The sequence below is a fragment of the Sander vitreus genome, chromosome 11 (genome assembly GCF_031162955.1).
Source record: "Sander vitreus isolate 19-12246 chromosome 11, sanVit1, whole genome shotgun sequence".
NCBI classification, from domain to species: Eukaryota; Metazoa; Chordata; class Actinopteri; order Perciformes; family Percidae; genus Sander; species Sander vitreus.
Window position 1 is genome coordinate 12,997,944 of NC_135865.1, and position 21,629 is coordinate 13,019,572.

The window sequence follows — 21,629 nt, forward strand, 5'->3', positions numbered from 1 at the left end:
CACATTCGAAAAATCTATTATGCGGCTTGCCATTTTTACGTATTCATGTCAAAATACTTCTGATGAACTCAGCTAACCCTCCTACACATAACACAAAGCTTTTTTCAAAATAAACATCCTTTCATTTTTTAAATATTTTTTAATGCAAAGAATTGCTATAAATCTATTATGCTGCCTGACCTTTTGACCTATTCATGTCAAACCATTGTTGATGAACTCAGCTAACCCCCCTACACATAACACAAAGCTTCCTTTTTAAAAAAAAAACATACTTTGATTTTTAAAATATTTTTTAATATTAAAAAAGCTATACATCAATTATGCAGCTTGCCCTTTTGACCAATCAATGGCAATATACTTCTGATGAACTCAGCTAACCCCCCTACACATAACACAAAGCTTCTTTTTTTTAAAAAAAAACATCCTTTGATTTGTAAAATATTTTTTAACATTAAAAATTGCTATAAATGTATTATGCGGCCTGACCTTTTGACCGATTCATGTCAATCCACTTTGGTGAACTCAGCTAACCCCCCAACACATAATACAAAGCTTCTTTTCTCAAAAAAACCCATCCTTTAATTTATAGAATTTTTATTAGACAAAAATTGCGCAAATTACGCACAAACAAATTTGTATAGGTAACACCAACTTTGACATATCTCAACCAAAATAAATGCTACCAACACGAAACTTTAGATCCTAGTCTGCCATGACCCTCTGGGGGTCCCCCACACATTTTAAGAAGATCGGCCATTAAGGGGCGCTGTAGCCAACGTAGACCAGTTTCGGCCCTTCTACTCAATCAATGTTAATGGGATATTTGCAACGGCAACGTACCACAGACCTTGCGGCTCACACGTCGATATTTACTGACGTTTGCCTCCTCACTATTACGCTTTGTGTCCCACTTTCGCGCGCTCCCCGGGTCGTCGGGGGCTACTCACAACCCTGTCATAACGGCTTCCAGTTCTAGTTATTTATTGTTTTTCACACCGTGTACATTGAAACAATTCTTCTGGAACATGTACCATTCCGGTTGCTGGAGTACAGAGATCTTGGATCTTCTGCATGAGTCAAATTGGGTCTACAAAGATAAAATAAAATAATATAAATAATAAAAATATTTAAAAAAATCAAAGGATGTTTTTTTTTTTTTTAAAAAAAGAAGCTTTGTGTTATGTGTAGGGGGGTTAGCTGAGTTCATCAGAAGTATATTGCCATTGATTGGTCAAAAGGGCAAGCTGCGTAATAGATGTATAGTATTTTTTACATTAAAAAATATTTTAAAAATCAAAGTATGTTTTTTTTTGTAAAAGAAGCTTTGTGTTATGTGTAGGGGGGTTAGCTGAGTTCACCAACAGTGGTTTGACATGAATAGGTCAAAAGGTCAGGCCGCATAATAGATTTATAGCAATTCTTTACATTAAAAAATATTTTAAAAATGAAAGGATGTTTATTTTGAAAAAAGCTTTGTGTTATGTGTAGGGGGGTTAGCTGAGTTCATCAGAAGTATTTTGACATGAATAGGTAAAAATGGCAAGCCGCATAATAGATTTATCGAATATCCAATGTCCAATATAAAAACAACTTTACCACCGTAAAGGGAAGTAACCAGACATATGTCTATGGAAGTAACCAACCAGTGATGGTTGCCAAAACCACGGCAATGACGTATGACGTAGTTCAGGTCCTCTTAATACATCCATGCCTCCACCACCCACAAGCACGACGAGGTGGAAGGAATTTTATTTCTCTCAACAACAAAAAAAAGGTAAAATCCGTAGTCGAAAGTTACTTTATTTCTGAATACAAATATGCAATTTAACCGCAAAAACGAATCTCATATTTGTAATACAGTCATAAGAAATTAGCTGGAATGTTAGTGGTTTAGGTCTACCAACTGCAGCAAAATCAAATTCTTGAATGTGATCTGGTGCTCAAACCACAGACACAGAAAATCAGGTAGGCCTACAATAGGCAAATAAACAGTAGTTGTTTTGAAAATAGCTTTATTAGAATAATACAAATATACAGAAGATGATTCAGGCCACATACATGTGAAAAAAAATATTGAGTTCTGAGTTTAAAGAATTCTGAGATTAAAGTCAGAATTCTGATGAAAAAGTCAGGATTCTGACTTTAATCTCAGAATTCAGACTTTTTTTTTAACTTAAAAAAAACTAAAAATTGACTTTTTTTTTAACTTAAAAAAAATAATAAAAATTGACTTCTTTTTTTTAAACTTAAAAAAATAATAAAAATTGACTTTAAAAAATGAATTATGAGATTAAAGTCATAATTCTGACTTTAAACTCAGAACTCAATACATTTTCACATGTGGCCCTAATACGCACAATTACATGTACGTTAGATAAAAAAAGAAATAACATTTAGTTTAGTGAGTGCATGCTTTAAGATGATGTAAAATCATGTTTTGCAATGTTTGGTCAAAATGAAAATTATTCTAAATAGAGAATACAGTGTTTTTTTATTTACTATGTTATAATAATCTATAAATAAGCAGTGCCCCACCCACAGACAATTAAACGTCTATATGATTCATCCTATCCTTCATAAATATTAAGATCTGGAGAGCTAAAGGTTAACAGCTGTGTGACATGTTAGATAAGACACTTCAATGTATATCAACATGTTCCACGTGCATGTATGTGTGCATATCCCCTTCTACTTTTAATTAATAGTTGCCCTTTATGTGATTAGTCAAGACACTTTCAAAACAGAATCAGTATTTTGAAAACATTAATGGCTTAAACTCTTATTTTTCACATATATAGTAAGGGCAGACTTACTATAAACACATATTGCGCTTTATTTTATAGTGGACACAGACAAAATGGTTAAGGAAAGATGGCAGTCAGCTCTATGTTTCTACTGCTTTAATGGAGTCCAGGTCATCACATTCATCTTCGCTGTCAAGTGATATGGATTCCATCCCGATCTTATCCATGGCAAAGTTGATGAAGACCTGTGAAGGTTCAGTAATAATTTAAGCGTCATGCCAATATTAAAAACAATTATTTTTCTTTGAACTCCATAATTTTATTTAATCTGCTGGTCAATTTCCCTCCCGGATCCCCCTCTCTTCATTCTGCCAATGGTATCTTCCAATCCCAGAGCCCCAGAAGGGCAGAGTAGTTGAAGACTATCAGCACTGGCTGCATATAAAGCTCATGGATTCTCTCCCCAACTCATATTCCATTTATTTCCCCTCAGGCATACCCTCTGTCAGTTTCCCTCTTTTAAACTTTTTCAACTCAGTCTTTCACTCCCAACTCAGCTTTCTTCTGTCTCTGCATCCCCTCCCACCCTCTCTCTTTTTTTCCTCATCTCCTGTCCCTTTTTTCTGTCCCTCGCTGCCATCCACCCACATACAAAGCCTCACACTAGTTCTCCTTCGGTCTCTGTTTATGTCCTGTCTCTTTTTCTCACCTCATCCAGTGTGGTCTGGCTCACAGAGAAGTGTTTGATCTGCAGAGCATTCTTGTTGGACTCCAGCTGGTCGAAGATGTCAGCCACCCCTCCAGGAGCAATTGGTACATGGTACTCCAGCATAGAGGAGTGCTGGTCCTGTGTATTGAGAAATAATGCACAAGAAAAGGGTTAAATATTCTGAAATATGATCTCTGTGTAACCAAAATTCTGTAAAACACAGTGAACAGCTGTTTATACCAGTTTCAGCAAACTAAACATCAAACACTAGAGTATCTAAATAATAATATATAAATTCATGCTTCTTACACGCTCATCATCATACATACAACTTCAATGTATTGCTATGCAATGTATACTTTTCTCTCCTCTCTAACAAGTACTCTTAACTTCTTGGATAGCTAGCAAAGCTCACCTTGAGATAAGTGCTGGGGAATTGGCGCCGCATGAAGCCAGTGATTGCCTCTGCGTCACAGGAGGCCTCGGCCAAGTACATCTTCACAGTGAACCCACTGCCAAACCTGCACAAAGGAGATTTTATGACCAAAGCACTGTGGTATTATATGTCTGAGGGGTGGGGGTGAGGTGGTGTGTGTGTGTTCTACCTAGTACGTACCTACGGCGTAAATTCAACGCAGAACCATAAATCAAGCTTTACAAGTAAAATTGAGCATTCAGTTCCGCAAAGGACCACAGAGGGGGAAGAATAGGAGGTTGTAGGTGCAGGGTGGGGAGAGCAGTAACGGCTAAATTGGAGGACGAGCAGAGGTCACTAACCTGTTCTTAATGTGCTGCAGGGAGCCCAGGCAATGGAACTGACCTTTCACCATGATGGCAAGACGGCTGCACAGTGCCTCACACTCCTCCATGCTGAGAGACGGAGACAAGGAGAGAAAGATAAAAGGTCACACTAGGACCCTTTTGAGCATACAACAATTAGCCATTAGTAATTACAGTACATGCCAAAAATACATTTAGTACTTATCCTAGTATCCTACAGTATATTGTGGGGGGAAAGCCCACCTTACTTTCTTTACCTGTAGTTGTAGCCCTAATCCTAAACAATTTGTGTATTTAAAATACTAGAATTTTATCAGTGATGTATTTCACATTTCACTTCATTAACCTGTGAGAGGTGAGGACCACAGCACATTTTCCTTTCACTTCTTCAGAGATGATTTTCCACAGGTGACGCTTGGTGCGAGGGTCCATGCCAGAGCTTGGCTCATCCTGCGGAGAGAGGAGGAATGAGGAAGGTTGAAATCAAGATGGAGAGATCAAGAGAAAACAAGGAGTTAATTGAGGAGGGCAGTGTTTTGCAAAAGGTGTGCAGTACATAGGAGAAGGAAAAACTGTATGGAGAAGGGAAAAACAAGGTCAGGGTGAACGAGAAAGAGTAGACACAAATGTATAATTGTAAAATAGGATGGGAGGCAAAGTATTAAAGACAAAGTAGCCTCGCATTGACAGACCTATCTCCACAGCACTGCGAAGGAAGGTCTGGCTGGTACACACAACATTCCGGGATGGGAGAAAATCGTGCTCTGGTTTATTGGCATTTCTTTAAACTAATCACAATTGTCTTGGGCGGCGCTAAGAGCTGGGTGCAGCAACAGTGCCTCTGCAAAATAGCCTCAGGAATGAACTTGTTTTGGTGGAACATGTGCACGTAGGGAGGTGAACTCTGGAATTAAAATGGCTGTCGAGTGGGTGATGAGAATTTTACTCAAAAAAAGGATAAACATAATTAGCTTGGAGGATGTTTCCCAAATTGACCAGAGTTTAGAATGCCAACACCAAGAGAGCAGAATATGAGGAACAATCCCGTAAATAAAATGTCGACAATATAACAAAAACAATGAAGGAAAGTGAAGAAATGGATAGAGTTGAGAATACATGGAAGGAGAGAGAGGAAGAGAAGGGAGGATTTGTTAGAGACATAAGGTAGAAGTAAAGCTGAAAGCTAACGGGGAAGACCACCCTTGGGTGGGCCCGAGTAAACAGACTAATTAACTATGTGAGATCTGTCAAGTCTAGGGAATCAATATCTACTTTACTTCAAAGACCCTTTCAGGAAGAACAGTTGTTTATAGTTAGTTTAATATTTGCTGTCTGGTGTCAGCTACAGCGGCACGGACAGGTGTGCCCTCACCAGGAGCAGGATTTGCGGATGCCCAACTAGAGCCAGCGCAGTGGAGAGCTTCCTGCGGGTGCCGCAACTGTAACCATCAGTAATGATGTCTTTATGGTAGCTCAGCTGCAGCCTCTTCAGTAGGTAGGTCACCACCTTTAAAGGAAACATGCAAGGGATTATACAGTGGATGGACAAGATAAACACCATATTTACAGTTGGAAATGATAGAAAACTATAGTCGTTTAAGGTAATAGTAATTTGCATTGTCCTTTTCCAAATAGGTTTATAGCTGAAGGAAGGTAATGGAAACCTCCAAGCTGTGTCTTCTGCAAACTGCTAATCAGTGTAGGAGATATGTAATGGTCTTGCAGTCATATACTGGGAGTCAGTAGGTTTAATGACTGCTCTGCATGGCTCTATGACCATAAAGGAATATGAGACTAATTTCATAGACCAGTATGCTGCTCCCCAGTTTCATGCACATGAGAACGTCAAACCCCCTACTTTGGCTCCGGCAGATCTAAACAACATCAGACCTTTACAGGAAGTTGATTTTCCATTACTTTAATCAATCAACTGGAGGACCTCTCTCTGGAGGAAAAAGTCCAATATTCCACTACACACAATTGAGGACCTGATCACGGAAGGAAAAGGTGGATTTACAGAAAGCTTTTCTGAGGGAAAAGAGTAGCCCTACAACTCATTGGCTACTTAATAATTATTTTCATGCTATTGCCCCCTCCTGTTCTGTCCAGCTGCACTGCAAATAACTGAAGTATCCATCTGTCCAACTCCCATGCATATTTAATTTTGTTTGTACAACAATGATGACTTTACTTGGCGACTTTATTCTATCTAAGCTCCATGCTGTCTTGAGGGATGCATCTTTAGAGAACAGGAACATACACAGCATAATATATTTGGTGCATATCAATTAATCATGTGTGTTAAACCCTATTGAAAGCAGGAATGGAAAAAAAAAAAAGTTAACGGCTTATAACCATGTCAGTTGTTTAAAAATCTCTATGCTTGCCTATTTATCACATTAAATAATGTGCTGTAAATTCTGGCTTATTTTCAAATAGTTTGAGGTGATTTTACATTAGTTGGCAAGTTGGGGAACCAGATCAATGAAGCAAGCCAATGCAGTAGATAGCTCTGTTCACTAAAGATTATCTGTATTTCTCTGTAAGAGGATTTGCCTTTAGTGTTGATTTTTATGAAAGATTCTGAGTTCAATGATCCCGGTGTAGGACATTACATACTTTAGACAAATACACAGTATCCACAGCTACATTTCAAAGATTAGCACTGACAGCATGGCATATACCTAACTGGTTTACATCAAAATATGTTATTTTCTAACGTTCTCTCATAAAAGCCGCTTTCTATTACCTTTGATGTAACAGCTCATTAAGCCTGACAAAATCATGTCAATGCGAAATGACCCCATTAAGGCTTGTCTCATTATCCACAGCTAGGGGACTCTCAGCGGGAGACAACATAAGAGGAACTCTATAAATAACCTCATCTTTGTGAATTAGCCCATCACCGAAGCTGTGGCCATTATAACCATTGTTATCACTGCCCTGACCAGAGAAGAGGAGCTGTAACAACAGCAGCGATGCCGATTAGAGCCAGACAGATCCATTTTTTGTGCTTCACTGTCTGTGTAAGTGTGTGTATCTACGAGCATCCTTGCTATTGTGTGTTGCGTGATTCTCTTTATAATATGACTGAGATTGTCAGAGACAATCAATGTTGTACTTCTGCATCCAAAGTTGTGAAGTGGCGTAAAGAGAGAGACAAACATAGATAGAAGTTTTTTATGTATACACAATTTTGCACACCTCAGAGCTGTTTCTTTTCTGTTTCTTTTTTGGGGAGAAAAAAAAAATCAAGATGGAAAATCACATCATCTGTTGATTGGCTGTTCTGCAGATTCCTCTCATGTCAGCAGCAGCAGTGAAAGGCAGGCACACTCAGTAATCACCACAGAGGCAAGATTGATTAGTTCTCAGAAAGATAAATGGGAAGAATGGGGCTAAAGTGACATGATCCTCTCATCATCAAAGTACTGTTTAAATGTAAATTTGCCTGCAGTGAAGCATAAAGCATCAGCTTAATTCTGTAGTTTGGATTGCACGAGCTGACAACAAAAGCTTTCCCATTTTGCTACAGATAGCACAGCTTTCAGCCCACATCACTCAACACTTCACACCCTCTGAGTAAGTATGCATGGAGGAATCAACAGTGACTAGTCCTGCAGTGGCAGTGCACCTTTGAATTCATATCAGATCCCATGTCATTTTGTGGATGGTGTTGTCACTAGCTTTGGAAAGCAACACAGAGTCTGCAGCTCTTCCTTACCCCGTCTATCTTCCTCTTTGAGATGCCTCGAATGCGAGCGTAGAAGTACAAGTGTTCTTTTCCAGTGAGCAGATTGTCCAGCGCATCCACCTGGGGACAGTAGCCAATGTTAATTCCCTTGTTACAGCCCTCCATGATGTCGACCAAGCGCCTGGGGAAAAGAAGATAAAGAAAGACATATTTTTTTAAGTGGCATCCACCACATGGTGTAGGTCAGATGGACATGTAGGGTGTTCCGTCAGCCCTGCTGCCTGCTGGGAATACCCACCAAACAACTTAACAACAGCGCTGTTATGGGGGAGCCTGACTGATGAGTACAGTGGTTTATACCTGTATAGGAGAGCCTGAGATTTGGGTATAAGAAAAAGCTGCTACTTGCTAAAGTTTACGTACACATTTTGGCTGGTGGGAGGCAATAACATCCCCCATTTGTGGATATACGTGTTATGCAAATTAAATCTAGTTCTGATTCATTAGACAGTGCAGCTTGGGCACATGAAATCAAAGCTTTGTCCTGTGATGGCTCCTGTCGTGTCCTCTACGGTGATTCTCATAAATCATCTTTAGTTTGCAGGAATATATTTTAAGTTATCAAATATGAACCTGATGTATTTAGGAATGTGCATGCAGTGCCACAAGTATAAACGGAAGGAAAAGCAAGAGGGCAAACATGGCCAGCAGCCAGTTTCTATAAAGCTTTAACCAATAAAATACTTTATCTAATTTAAAATCTGTATTTCTTTACTGTAGCATAAGCCTGACACTTGTACAGGTATGATTTATTTTTGACTAAAAAAGATAGAAAAATTCTATTTTTTTTTTTTATTCTACTCAGAAACAGAGAAAAGGGATAGCAAAAACACATTGATATTGTTACTCAAAAGGCAAAAAACACAAGTAGTCATGATATCGATTTTTGTTTTCAAGTTTGCATTGTATGTGCATGATGATGAACAAATCATCATGATCAGCTTACCCATCCCAGTCCCTGATCTGTGCTGTGCCATCAGTGGGGCTAACATCTCCAGTCAGCATCTTGAAGGTGGTTGTTTTTCCTGCTCCGTTCACTCCCAGGAGACCAAAGCACTGTAAGCGACCAACCATTGCTTAGAAATCATGAAGCATTTGTACACTTTACGGTACTATAATGCTATGCTAGGCTTTTTCCAAGATTACATAGATATAATGGCCAGTAATCAGATCTAAGGACTGAAAAACACAATACACTTGGTGAGCCAGCCATCACGCAGAGGGATATGATTTTTAGTAATATTGGACAACTTTGGTCACAAACGATAAATATGTATTACTGGCATGGCAGTAGTATTTCCTACAGACAAATCCAGCTGGTGATTTATGTGATGTGCTCTCTAGAGGCGCCTCCAGTACTGCAGGGGCACAGTCAAACTAAATGCAATTTTATGACAGTAAGAGCATGGATTGCAGACTATCTGAAGAATGAAGGTAGCCTGTGAGAATGTAAGTACTGTTCATTGTAAAGACTACTATGAAAGTGGTTAAAAAGATAAGCTCTGAGATAAAATGTGTATTAAACATTAAATCTATCACCTTTGACTGACGTCCACTGGATGAATGTGAAAGTGCTGTGATGTAACTTAGCCCAAACCACCATTGATTCTTTTAGTTTATATGTAAATACACCTGAATTTGTTTCAGTAGCCAAAAGTGCCTCCAAATCCTTAAATGTGTTTCCTGGTATTTGAAACTCAACTGTGAACTGTGTTGAGTTTTAAAACACCAACAGTGAGCTGTAATGTAAGTTAAGTCTTTACTGTTACACAAAGTGACCAGGACCGATTGACAGCTCTTAAGCAATACCAGTGACTTTGTGATTATTTGGATGTTTAGAGTCATGCTGTTGTCACAAGAAGATGATAACAGTAATTTATTACGCAATACCACTTTCGTTATCCTACTGAGTTGGATTGGTTTCATTTGTATTCCTACTATGGGCAAAGGCTAAAGGCCCTGACACACTAACCCGACGGCCGACCATTGGCAGAAAAGGCAGTCGGACTGATCAGTTGGCTCCCCAAGGTCAAAAACGTTCTGTGCGTGCGCGAGACGTGATACGTCTCCATAACAGCAGGCGGCGCTAATCTGTATTGTCGCCCAAAAAATTAAATCCGGAAATAATGAACGCGTCATTTGGGTCTGGCTTCTCCCAAATTTCAAAGCCAACCATCAATGGCGGCTCGTTCAGAATGCAATCTTGTATCTTACGAAAATAGTTCACCGAAACGTGTTTCTGAAAACATTTCAAGCGAGAAATAGGCCATACAGTTGCTGAATCTGTCTGTTTTTTTGATTGACAAAGGTCAGTTTGAGTAGATTTTCGCTAGTCAAGGGCTAGAACTCCACCAATCAGATTGGTCATTGAGTCCAACTGCCTGCCCGCCAATTCAACTTGTCAAATCGGCCAAAATGAAAGCGGACGGCCCTTCCGACGGACGACGGCACAGAACACACCGAACAGACTCGAGTCACTGACCTCGCCAGACTGACCGATGGCCGATTATCGGGTTGGTGTGTCAGGGCCTTAAGGCTTACCTCTCCTGCAGGGATGCCCAAAGAGAGCCTCTTGACAGCATGGACCTTCTTCCCGAGGTGCTGATAGACCTTAGTCAGCTGGTTGACCTGCAGTATGTCTGTGCTGGCTTCTCCACTGGACACCCGTTGGTGCTCAGTTGCCACATCCACATCCTGTTCCTCACAAGCCACCAGTGGCACCGTGTTTCTGCCACAAATCAGATTCCTGCAAAGGAAAAGTACTTTTTTATTGTACGGTAACTACTATGTGTTGAAGTGAAGTTGAAATGCGGCATTAAATATATGATTGACTGAAACTTTTTAACTAAATTGGTTTAGGCGTATCTTCGGGACCCAGTGCTTTTGGCTATTTTTTTTCCTTTTTCTAAAATTTAATTTAATTTTCTTTAATTACTTTAAGAAACTTGTATGCATATTCAACCACTCATTTGTATATTCTCTATAAACAGAGTATTCTCTATTCAATTACAAGGCTGGATGTGTAACACAGGATTTGAAGGCCATTCACGTTATCACCATACCACACCATCTCAAGCTTCTGTTTTCCTCACCTGACTTTGCGTATGAGAAACCTGTTGAGCAGGAGGCGCAGGGTGAAAAAGACCACGCCTTGGATGAAGGAGGAGATGAACATCCAGCCCAGGGCATCTGTGGAGAATGGGTTCCGATAGGCGTCAATGCCGTAGCCACTGAGCAGCTGGACCTCTACGTTCATCCTGGCCAGCTTCATCAGCCCGTTCCCAAAGTTGAACTGGGGGAAGATGAGGAAGGCGTTGCTCAGCCTGCTGAAGATCTCCTTGACAAACTGCAGCAGGAAAAGACAGAACAAAAGACATTGAGAAGGGGGGGGCTCATCCTGAATTATAATGTTCAGTTCCCTGTCACTGGATATGTGATACTCGTCTGCAACTACAGGGACCGGACATTCACACATTTAAGTGTGCATTTAACTACTTCAGCTATTCAGCTGCTAACAAAAGGCATCTTGATTCAGATAGTTTATGCTGACCTCAGAATTGCGAATTGAAATTTCACCCAGAAAGTATAGGATGGAGGTGGACATGATGGTGTTGATACTGATGAAGAGGTTGATGCACACATAGGCAATGAAGGCCATCTCCGCATCCTTGAATACGCCTGATAACAGATACATCCAGGGGAAGGTAGCAAACCTGAGGAATTGACAATGACAGGATACTTTAAACACAGCATTAAGTAAAGATAACTTCAATCACGCACAGATAGACACACAGATGCATTAAACACAAATGCACGCACGCGCACACACGCACACACACACACACACACACACACACACACACACACAATAAAATAGCCCTGCTGTAATCTCGCTGAGTTGCTTCCAAATACAGAAATCCCACAAAGACAAACACACAAAGTGGATATGGAAAATTAATACAGTCCTCCTCACAAGAAAAAAAAACTCCTTCTAAAATAAAATGACATGACCTTGCATTTGGAACTGAAGTGGCTCAGGTCTTTCACCGACTAAACAGAGCAGCTGTGAGCCTGATGAAAATAGACACCAAAGTATACAGAAAAGGAAAGGAGAAAAAATACCACACCATGAGGAGGGTAAACATTCACCAATGACGCCAAAAGAGAGGAAGATGAATTACTTCTCCCTTTTATTCCCCTGGTGGCAGAACATCTTTTTTCCTTTTTTTTGTTCTCTCTTTTCTCTCACACAATCTGCTTGTTCATTTGATTGGGGTGTCTGGGTCAGCAAGACAGAGAAGGAGGGAGAAGGACAGAAATGATGAAGGAGAAAGTAGGGTGTGAAAAAAAGAGACTAACAGATAGAGCCAGACAGAGACAAAGCATCTGCGTGCCATGCCCAAAAAAAGTGCCTGGTAGGCAGACCGCTGGTGCCAAGCCATGACAAGGAACAGAAGCAAGAAGGCTGCAGACCAGACCAGGTGGGTGCTGCCTGACAGACTGATTATTCATTGCTTGGGAGGGAGACATCTGTCTGATAATTGAGAAGCAGAGTGCTGACTTGGCCTCCTAAGATCTAGGGTTTAGGATGAGTCCTGCGACAGCAACAGGAAACATATGACACTAAGTTTTAGCTACATTTAGGGAATGATGTAAACAATCTCAGTAACCCAGATTTGAGGAAACATGGCGTTTCATTGGTTTGGCACCTTTCCAAAAACCTAAATCCCAGTGTCAGATTAATTGTAAAACATTTCTATTGTGAGATTACACCATTGTTATTGTCATTAGCCATGTTGCTTCCTGATCCCCCCTCCCTTCCTTTCTCCCTACCGTCTTTGGCTTGAAAGGATAAACATGTTGGTAGTGATTTTTCTATCAGCCTTTCAGTCCTACCACCATCTGTCTTTGCAAGAAAGTCTGAAAAATGGAGCTGTGTTTGCGTTTGAAGAGCAGCAGCCGCCAGCCGCCAGCCTCCAGCTCAGTGCAGTAAATACAACTTAGTGGCACACAAAATAACATGCAGTGGATGCTAGAAAATACAATGTGCATGTGAGGACATGCTTTTTCTAGAAACCTTTTAGTTGATCAAATTATTATTATTATTATTATTATTATTCTTATTATTATTATTATTCTTCATGAACAAACAAGTCATTATTTTGGTAGGCTTTGTAAATCAACCCTCTAAAGTCCCTGTGAATACGTTCTGCACAGCTGAGACAGCTGAGAGACCAAATTACTCACCCAAAGAGTACCAGAAGCAGGGTGACAGCGCCCAAATTTTGCCGTTCAGTGAATGCTGGAATCTGGAAGGCTGCGGTCACACCAACAGTCAAGGTCACAGGGATTAAATACATGACCTGCGAAAAAAGATGGGACACGAAGTAGCATGAAGGCACGTCATTTAATTGGAAGGAGTTCCAAATCAATAATGAATCACTATATTAATAATTATGTAATAATATGTGTTATATTTGATAAGAAGATGTTACCATGTCATAAAAGAAGTTCACAGCCCAGTAGAAAGGCTCGCTGATGCCAGAGATGTGCTGGAGCCTCTTGGAGCCGCTGTGGTGTTCGCTGACTTCATAGATGGCGAAGCTGGCTGTCGTGATTGAAAAACCCGTCAGCACACACACGGCCACGAGAATATGAAGAATTCCCTGGACACTGTGAGGAAAATAATAGGATCATTCAGATGTCAGTGACGACAATGGCATCATTAATTATCAGCCATGTCCGACCACATCAACTCTATTATTGCCCATTATATCCCTGCATGTAAAGTTGTGTTGTACTACTTTAGTTTGAACTTTAAGGCTGCAGTGCTACAGTAGCTACAGGTTTAGATGCACGGACGACAAAGTGCACAAACGAATCAATATGGTGCTGAGTCACTTTGAATGAGGCCACCTGGTGTAATTCCTTTCCAAAAACAATGGCCCATATTAAAGCCCTCCTACAAACTATCATATTGTTCCCTGCTGGGACCTGACTCATTTGAGCTATTGAAGTGGCTCACAATAAATAGAATTTCATAAATAACTAACAGCTTTGTTAAAAGAGATGCTTGTGCCTCGCCTCTGACAAGATAATAACTGCAACAGAAACAGCTCGCTTCATGTAGATCAGTGGTTCCCAACCTTTTTTCCTTGGCACCCCCCCTACTTATGTCTAAGAAAAGCTGAGCCCCCCAGAAACCGAAGTTGAGGTAACTCTCGAAATAGAGCCTTACTTTCTTTTTTGATAGAGAGGAGTTATCAGCAATTTTACGTTTCTCCGCCATGTTTCATTCATAAAATAGTGAAAATAGGTAAAATAAGGATGATAGCAGCTAGCAGCTGACCTGATGACAGCAAGGGTCACAGGTTAAGAGGTCCCGGAGGTTTGGCCTACTAAGTAGCCTGCCTACAATTTTAAGCGAGAACAAAAATATATAGTTTTTATACCGACTTTTGTATACATTATATATTCTAGTGTATTATCATAATTTGTTAAACGTGCAAATATTTTTTTTTACCTCAACCTCAAACCAGATAAAGACTTGCGCACCCCCTGTGATCTTTGCCGCCCCCTTGAGGAGTCCCCGGACCCCAGGTTGGGAACCACTGATGTAGAGAACAACTTCTCACTGCTATTGCTGTATAGTCAGTAAGCCAGTGCTGCTGCTGTGTGGCTGCAGAGCCTATTGTCCAGACAAGACCCCAGACAACCAGCTGAGGCTTTGATACCTCAGTTACTTTTCAACCCAATGCGCTCATTCAACTTTCTTAATGCCGCTACCTGTTCATCTCCCATGCTCTCTTTTTTAGCCCTCGCCTCTGGCTGGGGCACAACACCACCAACCAAACAGAATAAGCTGCATGAGGCTGAAAAAGAGGATGAGGATGAAGCTTGCAGTGTGACCGAGTGGGAAGGAGAGACAAAAACAGGGAAGGACATGCGGTGGGCGTTTGAGAGGGCAGCACTAACTATAGAGGATAGCCAGCAGCAGCAGCAACTACTGAGCAGGTTTGTTAGCAGTATGGTCAATATAGCCTTACATCTTTCCCATGGGAGCTACCACACTGTGAGAATCAAGACATTTGGAGTAATAAGACTGTTGTGTCTTTAACACGGCTAAGGCAAAATCAATAGATAACACGAGGAAGCAGAATTTCACAGAGGGGTAACTGTGCACTTGCAGCCGCTGCAGTACCTAAGCAGGCAAACAGCTACATAGATACTACACACAAAGAAATGTGGAGTATATAAAGAAACTAAAGGGCAGTAAACACAGGGAAATAGCCAGTGAAAGGCTTAAAGGTGCAGTAAGCGATGCTGCGTAAAGATTGTTGATATTGGAACTCAACATGTCGCCAAACAAATACAACTATTTAGAAGCTCCACCTCCCAGATTCACAGACAGATAACTCCTTGTCTATATCGTTGACACTTCATTTTCAGGATTGTTCAATTCCACCGGACATCCCTCCTTTTAGGCCGGATGTCCCTCACCTTCCGCTTTCTTTGTGTTGGCATTCTAAACTCCGGTTGATTTATGAGGACTATGGTTAACTGCTCCTTACATCTCTGCAGGGAAAATCCAGACAGCTAGCTAGACTATCTGTTGAATCTGAGTTTTCTGTTTCACAACTAAAACAACTTTTAAACGTACACAGGGATCCAGATTAACGTTTTGCCTTGGTTGCACTGGGGCGCCTAACTTTTTTATTTAGGTGCACCAACACAAAATTTAGGTGCACCCAAATTTTTCCTTGCGTCGCCGTTAACGCTGAATGGCGATACACAATATATAGCTCTGTATTTTTTTTACAAAGTGGGCTAAATGTTCAGTTTTAAGTCAAAGCCACTTTTCACAAGCTCTTTTATTAAAACAGATTGTGATTCAAATAAAATGCAAAGACATGGTTTCCTTTACCAGTTTGAAAATATACAGCTGCAACACATGTAAATGAAAGTTATCTGAAATAAATAGCATCTGAGAAAGCTCCTTCACTTGTTTTCAACAACAATAACAGACTGATTAAGAGAGAGAGATGACGCCCGGGTTCTACTCCGACCTGCGTCTCTTTACTGCATGTCATTCCCCCCTCTCTCTCCCCTTTCATGTCTTCAGCTGTCCTATCAAAATAAAGGCCGAAATCTTAAAAAACAAACAAAAAAACAGACAGAAAGACATAGGGAGACAGAGGGAGTGCGATGGACTGAAGCGTATGCTACTGACAGAGTGACGGCTGACTCATTATGAATGGGTCCAGCACGGGTCGAATGCACTTTGGCGGGTCAGCGGCGTTACACACGTCTTGTGTAGGCTATGAAATGTCTGTATCGTCACTGAGCTGCATTTTTATGAACTGATATTCTGGCAGGTCACATCTCTCGCCCAGGTCCAGCAGGCTCCATCTCACACGCTATTAGCCTACTCAACGAACTTAAGTTAGTTGCATTTAATAACTTCTAATGTGTTTTTCGCCGTGGCGGCCGCAATAACAGAGAGTTACCAGCGGAAACACTGGTACCAATACAGGTTTCCCTCTCATACTTAACAATATACAGCTGTTTTAATAACAATTAAAACTGTAGACAAATGTCAGCATGTGGACCGGCGGCGCTGTGTCTCTCCATATTGCAGGTGAGCCGTGTGTGCGTGAATGGGGGCGGGGCTGCACAGAGGAGAGATCCAAACACAGGCACGGCTTTACAGAAGGAATGGGTAACGCAACATTAAACCATATCGATATAAACGACATCGCTTTGTTCGTGGAGAGGCAGCGGATGCAAGGACGTTAGGTGCACCGGTGCGACCTAGGAAAAATCTTAGTCGCACCCTTACAAATGTTGGTCGCATGTGCGACCACTCTAGAGCCCTGGTACACATGTTCCACCAAAACAAGTTATGCCATTGAGTCCGGCGCTTAGCGCCGATTGTGATTGGTTCAAAGAAATGCCAATAAACCAGAGCACATTTTTCTCCCATCCCAGAATGCTGTGTAGACTAGCCAGACCTTCCTTGCAGCGCTGTGGAGGTAGGTCTGCCAATGCCAGACCAGATAACTCCTGGCCGGCCGGCACATTCACATGCTGTCTCCCTACAATCAACTGATTACATCACATACACGCAAGCACTACTTTCGCAGTCTGGATCTCTAAAGCAGAATGTGGAGTATTTTAAATACACTCATTTTGGGGAGTGGGGTAGAATCAATCCACCTCTGTGCCACCTTCAGGGTAAACACTCATTATGTTGGGACTCTGATCAATAGTGCAAGCTCAGGGAAATCCATTTAGAAAATCAAATATGGGTAAATACTGCTGTCATGTACCTCCATGCCCTGAGTCCACCTGACTTTGATGTCCTGAATTGAAAAGTAGGACGCTTCAATAATTTAACTTGGGCTCTGCCAAACAACAGCCAAGAATATTCATCATGACTTGACTCATGTTGGGATATTTTCACCATTTAGAATGCTGATAAGTATGTACTTTTGGAAGTACAGCCATTTAATTTTATTTAAAACTGTGTGTCAGTTCAGCAAAAAGGAAGAATTGTAAGTGCATTCCTTACATTGCATCTTCATCATCTGCCCGACCGAAATAGGGGTGACTGGAAACTGAAATGGCTGTAATAGAAAGAAACAGAGTATTGTGTTAGCAATAGAAAAACAAAAGCATACAGGCTATTTTTCAGCACAGGAACCACATGAGCAATAATATTCTCTTAGCCTGGGACACAATCAATTAAAAAATATAGTTAAAGATGATTTAATTTGCTAGTGCACACAAAGGATAATTTTTTCAGGGTTTTCTAGATGCTCACCGACATAAACTTCTTCCCTACATGTCTCTGCTTTTACATTTCCTGAGCTAGGAGAGTGTGAATAAACCCAAAGCACACCAACCATTGAGCAGTTTGGGGACTCAGGGGCTTGCTCAAGGGCACATTCATTATCAATTCATCTGCCGATTTCTTGATTGTTTAATAAATCGGTTGGTCTAAAAATGTAGAAAAATATGGCAAAAATCCCATAGAGCACAAAATGGCACAATGAAATTACTCATTTTGTCTGACGTACAGTCCAAAACCCAAAGATATTTAATTTTTTTTCTTCTGTCAACTGACTAATACATTAATCGACTAAATTAGAAAAATGGGTGATGGTCAATTACATTTTTAGAACATTTTAGTTCCCACTGCCTCAAGCTGAGGCTGTTTTAACCTTTATTTTTTAAAAGCATGACATATGGTTTCTTTTCATTTCATGTCCTGTAAATGGTGGATTATTAAACAGTTGAGTAACTGTACATTTTGTCTGGGGGATGGGGCAGACAGACATTAAAAACATTGTTGCAGGTGGGAGTGTGCATGTTCTTCCGTATGTTTTTATGAGCACTTCTTCGTGTGTGTGTGTGTGTGTGTGTGTGTGTGTGTGTGTGTGTGTGTGTGTGTGTGTGTGTGTGTGTGTGTGTGTGTGCTTATTTTACTATATTCGTGGGGTCCAAAGACCGGGGAATACAGTATACTTGTGGGGTCTGCACAGCCTTGTGGGGCCCACAATGCTGGACCCCACAAGGTTAAAGGGCTGTTTGAGGGTTAAGACTTGGTTGTAGGATTAGGGTTAGAATTAGGTTATGGTTAGGGTGAGGGTAAGGGTTAAGGTTAGGCATTTAGTTGTGATGGTCAAGGTTAGGATAAGGGGCTAGGGAATGCATTATGTCAATGGTCCCCACTAAGATAGTGAAACAAACGTGTGTGTGTGTGTGTGTGTGTGTGTGTGTGTGTGTGTGTGTGTGTGTGTGTGTGTGTGTGTGTGTGTGTACTCCTGCACGCATGCACATGGTCAGGGTGATTTAAAGCTAAAACAGTACTGAGATCAGCCTCTTGCTCTTTAGCATAGCTCACCAGTGAGCGGCACTCATCAGTGTTCATCATGCATACTGCATACTGAAGTCTAATGACACACAGCACCCCCTGGCTTTAATCCAGTGAAATAAACTATGGGTAAAGACAGTTCACAGCTCTCTTTAGATTTAGTATACAAAATGCACTGGGTAGCACTTTGCTGGATATATAGAATTTTCTAATACTGATGTGTGCATCCCTTTTGCACAATCCCAGTCATGTCTCATTTCAAGCCTATCTTTTACAATAACTTAGGAGTGTTGTGTGTCTGTGTTAATAAAGGACAATAACACCATAAATACATTTTACTTGTACCATTTATTTATTTCAGCACCAACTCCAGCTTACCATATTCACGTGGATCCTTGTCTGCTGGAAGATTGGAACGTAGGATAAGGTTGTTGAGGCTGTTTAAGTATGCTGGCATTGTATGTAGGCCCTCTGGGTTGAACCAGACCTAAACCAATGCAAGCACAAACACAGACATGCATAGACACCATCACTCACACTGCTACATATCAGGATATGTAAGACTACTACCTCACTACAATATGTTTTCTATTGTTTTGAAACCAAGGCTTTAAAGACACAATAAATGCAGTCATTATCTGAGAAAATGTCACACTAAAACAGTGGCACAATTGCATCATAAATATATATATTTATGATGACACTAATGGTATTACAAGGCATCTCCATCTGCAAGCCTTGTAGTCAAACAACTTCAGGATAGGATGTCATGTTTTAACTTTCAACTACTCATCAGTACAGCGATTAAAGTGATAACGAGACAGGCAGCAGGGAAGGAGGAGACAAAGTTACCTTAGACAGAGTACAGTTTTCTGGAACCGCTGTGACGTCCATTTTAAAGTCAGAAGGGAGTCGCATGCCAAAATCAAAGCCACCATACCTGAAATAAAAAATACATCGATTAACACAAAGTCCTCTGAATGCTACTGAGAAGGACACTGGAACATTGCTTTGTATAGTATAGTATGCAATAGTTAAGTAGCAGTGTTAATTAACGATCAGACTACAGCAAACTATCAATGAAGCATAGGTTAAATTCTCAATGTGGCTACATTAACCAAATGTAAACACTGGCTGCATTCACCTGTCCCTGATAAAGTCATTTGCTGTGGCCACCAGGTAGTTTTCCACATTGATGCCACTCAGGTTATACACAATCTGAGATGAAGGGATCATCTTATGTGGCGGCTGGTAGCTGTCCACATCACAGATCTGTAGTGTAGGGAAGACACAAACGCATTACAATCGCCATTTTTCATCCAGTCACGCACAGATAGACACGCACGCACACGCACACGCACACGCACACACACACACAGTTCTCAGTGACCCAGTCTCACCTGTTCCTTGCTGGTGCATTTACAGACACTAAATGCTTTGGAGTTGTTCCCACTGGAACTCCAGTTGTTTGTGCTTCTTGTGCAAACCCTTAAAAGGAAACATTCACAAAGTGAAATTGTGGCTCAGTGTCTGCAGTGTGTGGTCATGTCACAAGACTATCCCTAGACCCAACACATCATGAAACTGAGCTAGATATGATGGCCTGCATCAATACTAAAAAGGTGTGTACATATGGTGCCAAAATCTGCAACCATTCAGCAGCTGTGAGCAGCTTGCATGAACTTTTGTGAGACCAGGTCCTAAATAGTTTCTCTGATATCAGTTGAAAACTGTTTTGAAAGCTGTTAAATATGTGCTGTAATATCATATTTTGTGAAATTTGCTTGTGTGGGTTGATGTTCAACTCCCCCACACTGTGTTTCCTGCCAAATGCTTTCAGGGACATTTGTTTGGACACAATCTGTAGCAATAGACTTGTCTTTGCACATCACATGCACACCTGTTACTTTGGTCAACAACAATAACCATAGTCAAGGGACCATACAGTATATTTACTATACATGTAAATGCAGCACTCAGCACCCTTTCAGTCATTATCATGTTGACATTATAGGACATCATGAGCAAAACATGCAATCTCTTTTGCACCATTGGAACTTTACTTCCCTCTATTTCTTTTTTTTTGGCAGAGCATTTTAAAATTCCTCTGAGGTGTGGTTCATGAGTGCCAACATCGATTTGAGTGCCTGTAAGGGGAACATCTCCCCTATAAACACAGGGTGTTTATGGAATACAAATGACGCTCTAGCATCGCAGAGTCCTGCTGCAGGCTTTAAGCCACATACGTTAAGCTTAGCGGCAGGAAAGTAGAGAGGAGGGACATGAGAGAGACCAGAGAGAGAGAGGGCGGCAGGAATTGAAAGGAAGGCAGACTGGTAAAATGAAACAAGGTTTAGGAGGAGGCATGACAACAATGACAATGACTAAAATATGAAAATACTACATATGTGGAAAAGGGTAGAATCCATAGAAAAACTGAGCACCCAGTTCACCCAGAGTATCACTGACACATTTATCATTTGCAATTGGCATTTGAGGTGTGATTACGTACGGGTTATTGGGCTTGTCGAGGCAGGCGTTATCGATCCCGGGGAATGACAACATGGTGTCCATCAGCTGGGCGGAGTTGGGATTTTGGTTACTATGGAGTCAGAAAAACAGACAGACAGTCAGCCTCAACTCAAAGGTTACACAGACATTTTAGTGAACAACACCATAATTACAACAATAATGAAATAAAACAATTCAGACAAAAGGTTGTTTCATAAGGCTTTAACATAGCAGAGAGGTTTGGTTTTAGTCATT

General features: G+C 40.9%; 1 protein-coding gene across 3 annotated transcripts in view; it reads right to left on the reverse strand.

Moving 5' to 3' along the window:
- Positions 1-1,782: 1,782 nt before the first annotated feature.
- Positions 1,783-21,629, reverse strand: part of abca12 (ATP-binding cassette, sub-family A (ABC1), member 12) — a 69,570-nt gene continuing 49,723 nt past the window's right edge. For all 3 annotated transcript variants that reach the window (XM_078261668.1, XM_078261667.1, XM_078261666.1), the window contains 19 exons: positions 21,376-21,465; positions 20,264-20,351; positions 20,008-20,135; positions 19,716-19,803; positions 19,242-19,350; positions 17,559-17,613; positions 13,483-13,660; positions 13,235-13,350; positions 11,538-11,700; positions 11,080-11,333; positions 10,529-10,733; positions 8,934-9,043; positions 7,958-8,108; positions 5,606-5,740; positions 4,580-4,683; positions 4,231-4,323; positions 3,869-3,974; positions 3,454-3,591; positions 1,783-2,989 (listed from right to left, as the gene is read on the reverse strand). In XM_078261668.1, the coding sequence (XP_078117794.1) occupies positions 2,885-2,989; positions 3,454-3,591; positions 3,869-3,974; positions 4,231-4,323; positions 4,580-4,683; positions 5,606-5,740; positions 7,958-8,108; positions 8,934-9,043; positions 10,529-10,733; positions 11,080-11,333; positions 11,538-11,700; positions 13,235-13,350; positions 13,483-13,660; positions 17,559-17,613; positions 19,242-19,350; positions 19,716-19,803; positions 20,008-20,135; positions 20,264-20,351; positions 21,376-21,465 (2,416 nt within the window). In that variant the 3' untranslated portion in view covers positions 1,783-2,884. The remainder of the gene's footprint in view (positions 2,990-3,453; positions 3,592-3,868; positions 3,975-4,230; positions 4,324-4,579; positions 4,684-5,605; positions 5,741-7,957; positions 8,109-8,933; positions 9,044-10,528; positions 10,734-11,079; positions 11,334-11,537; positions 11,701-13,234; positions 13,351-13,482; positions 13,661-17,558; positions 17,614-19,241; positions 19,351-19,715; positions 19,804-20,007; positions 20,136-20,263; positions 20,352-21,375; positions 21,466-21,629) is intronic.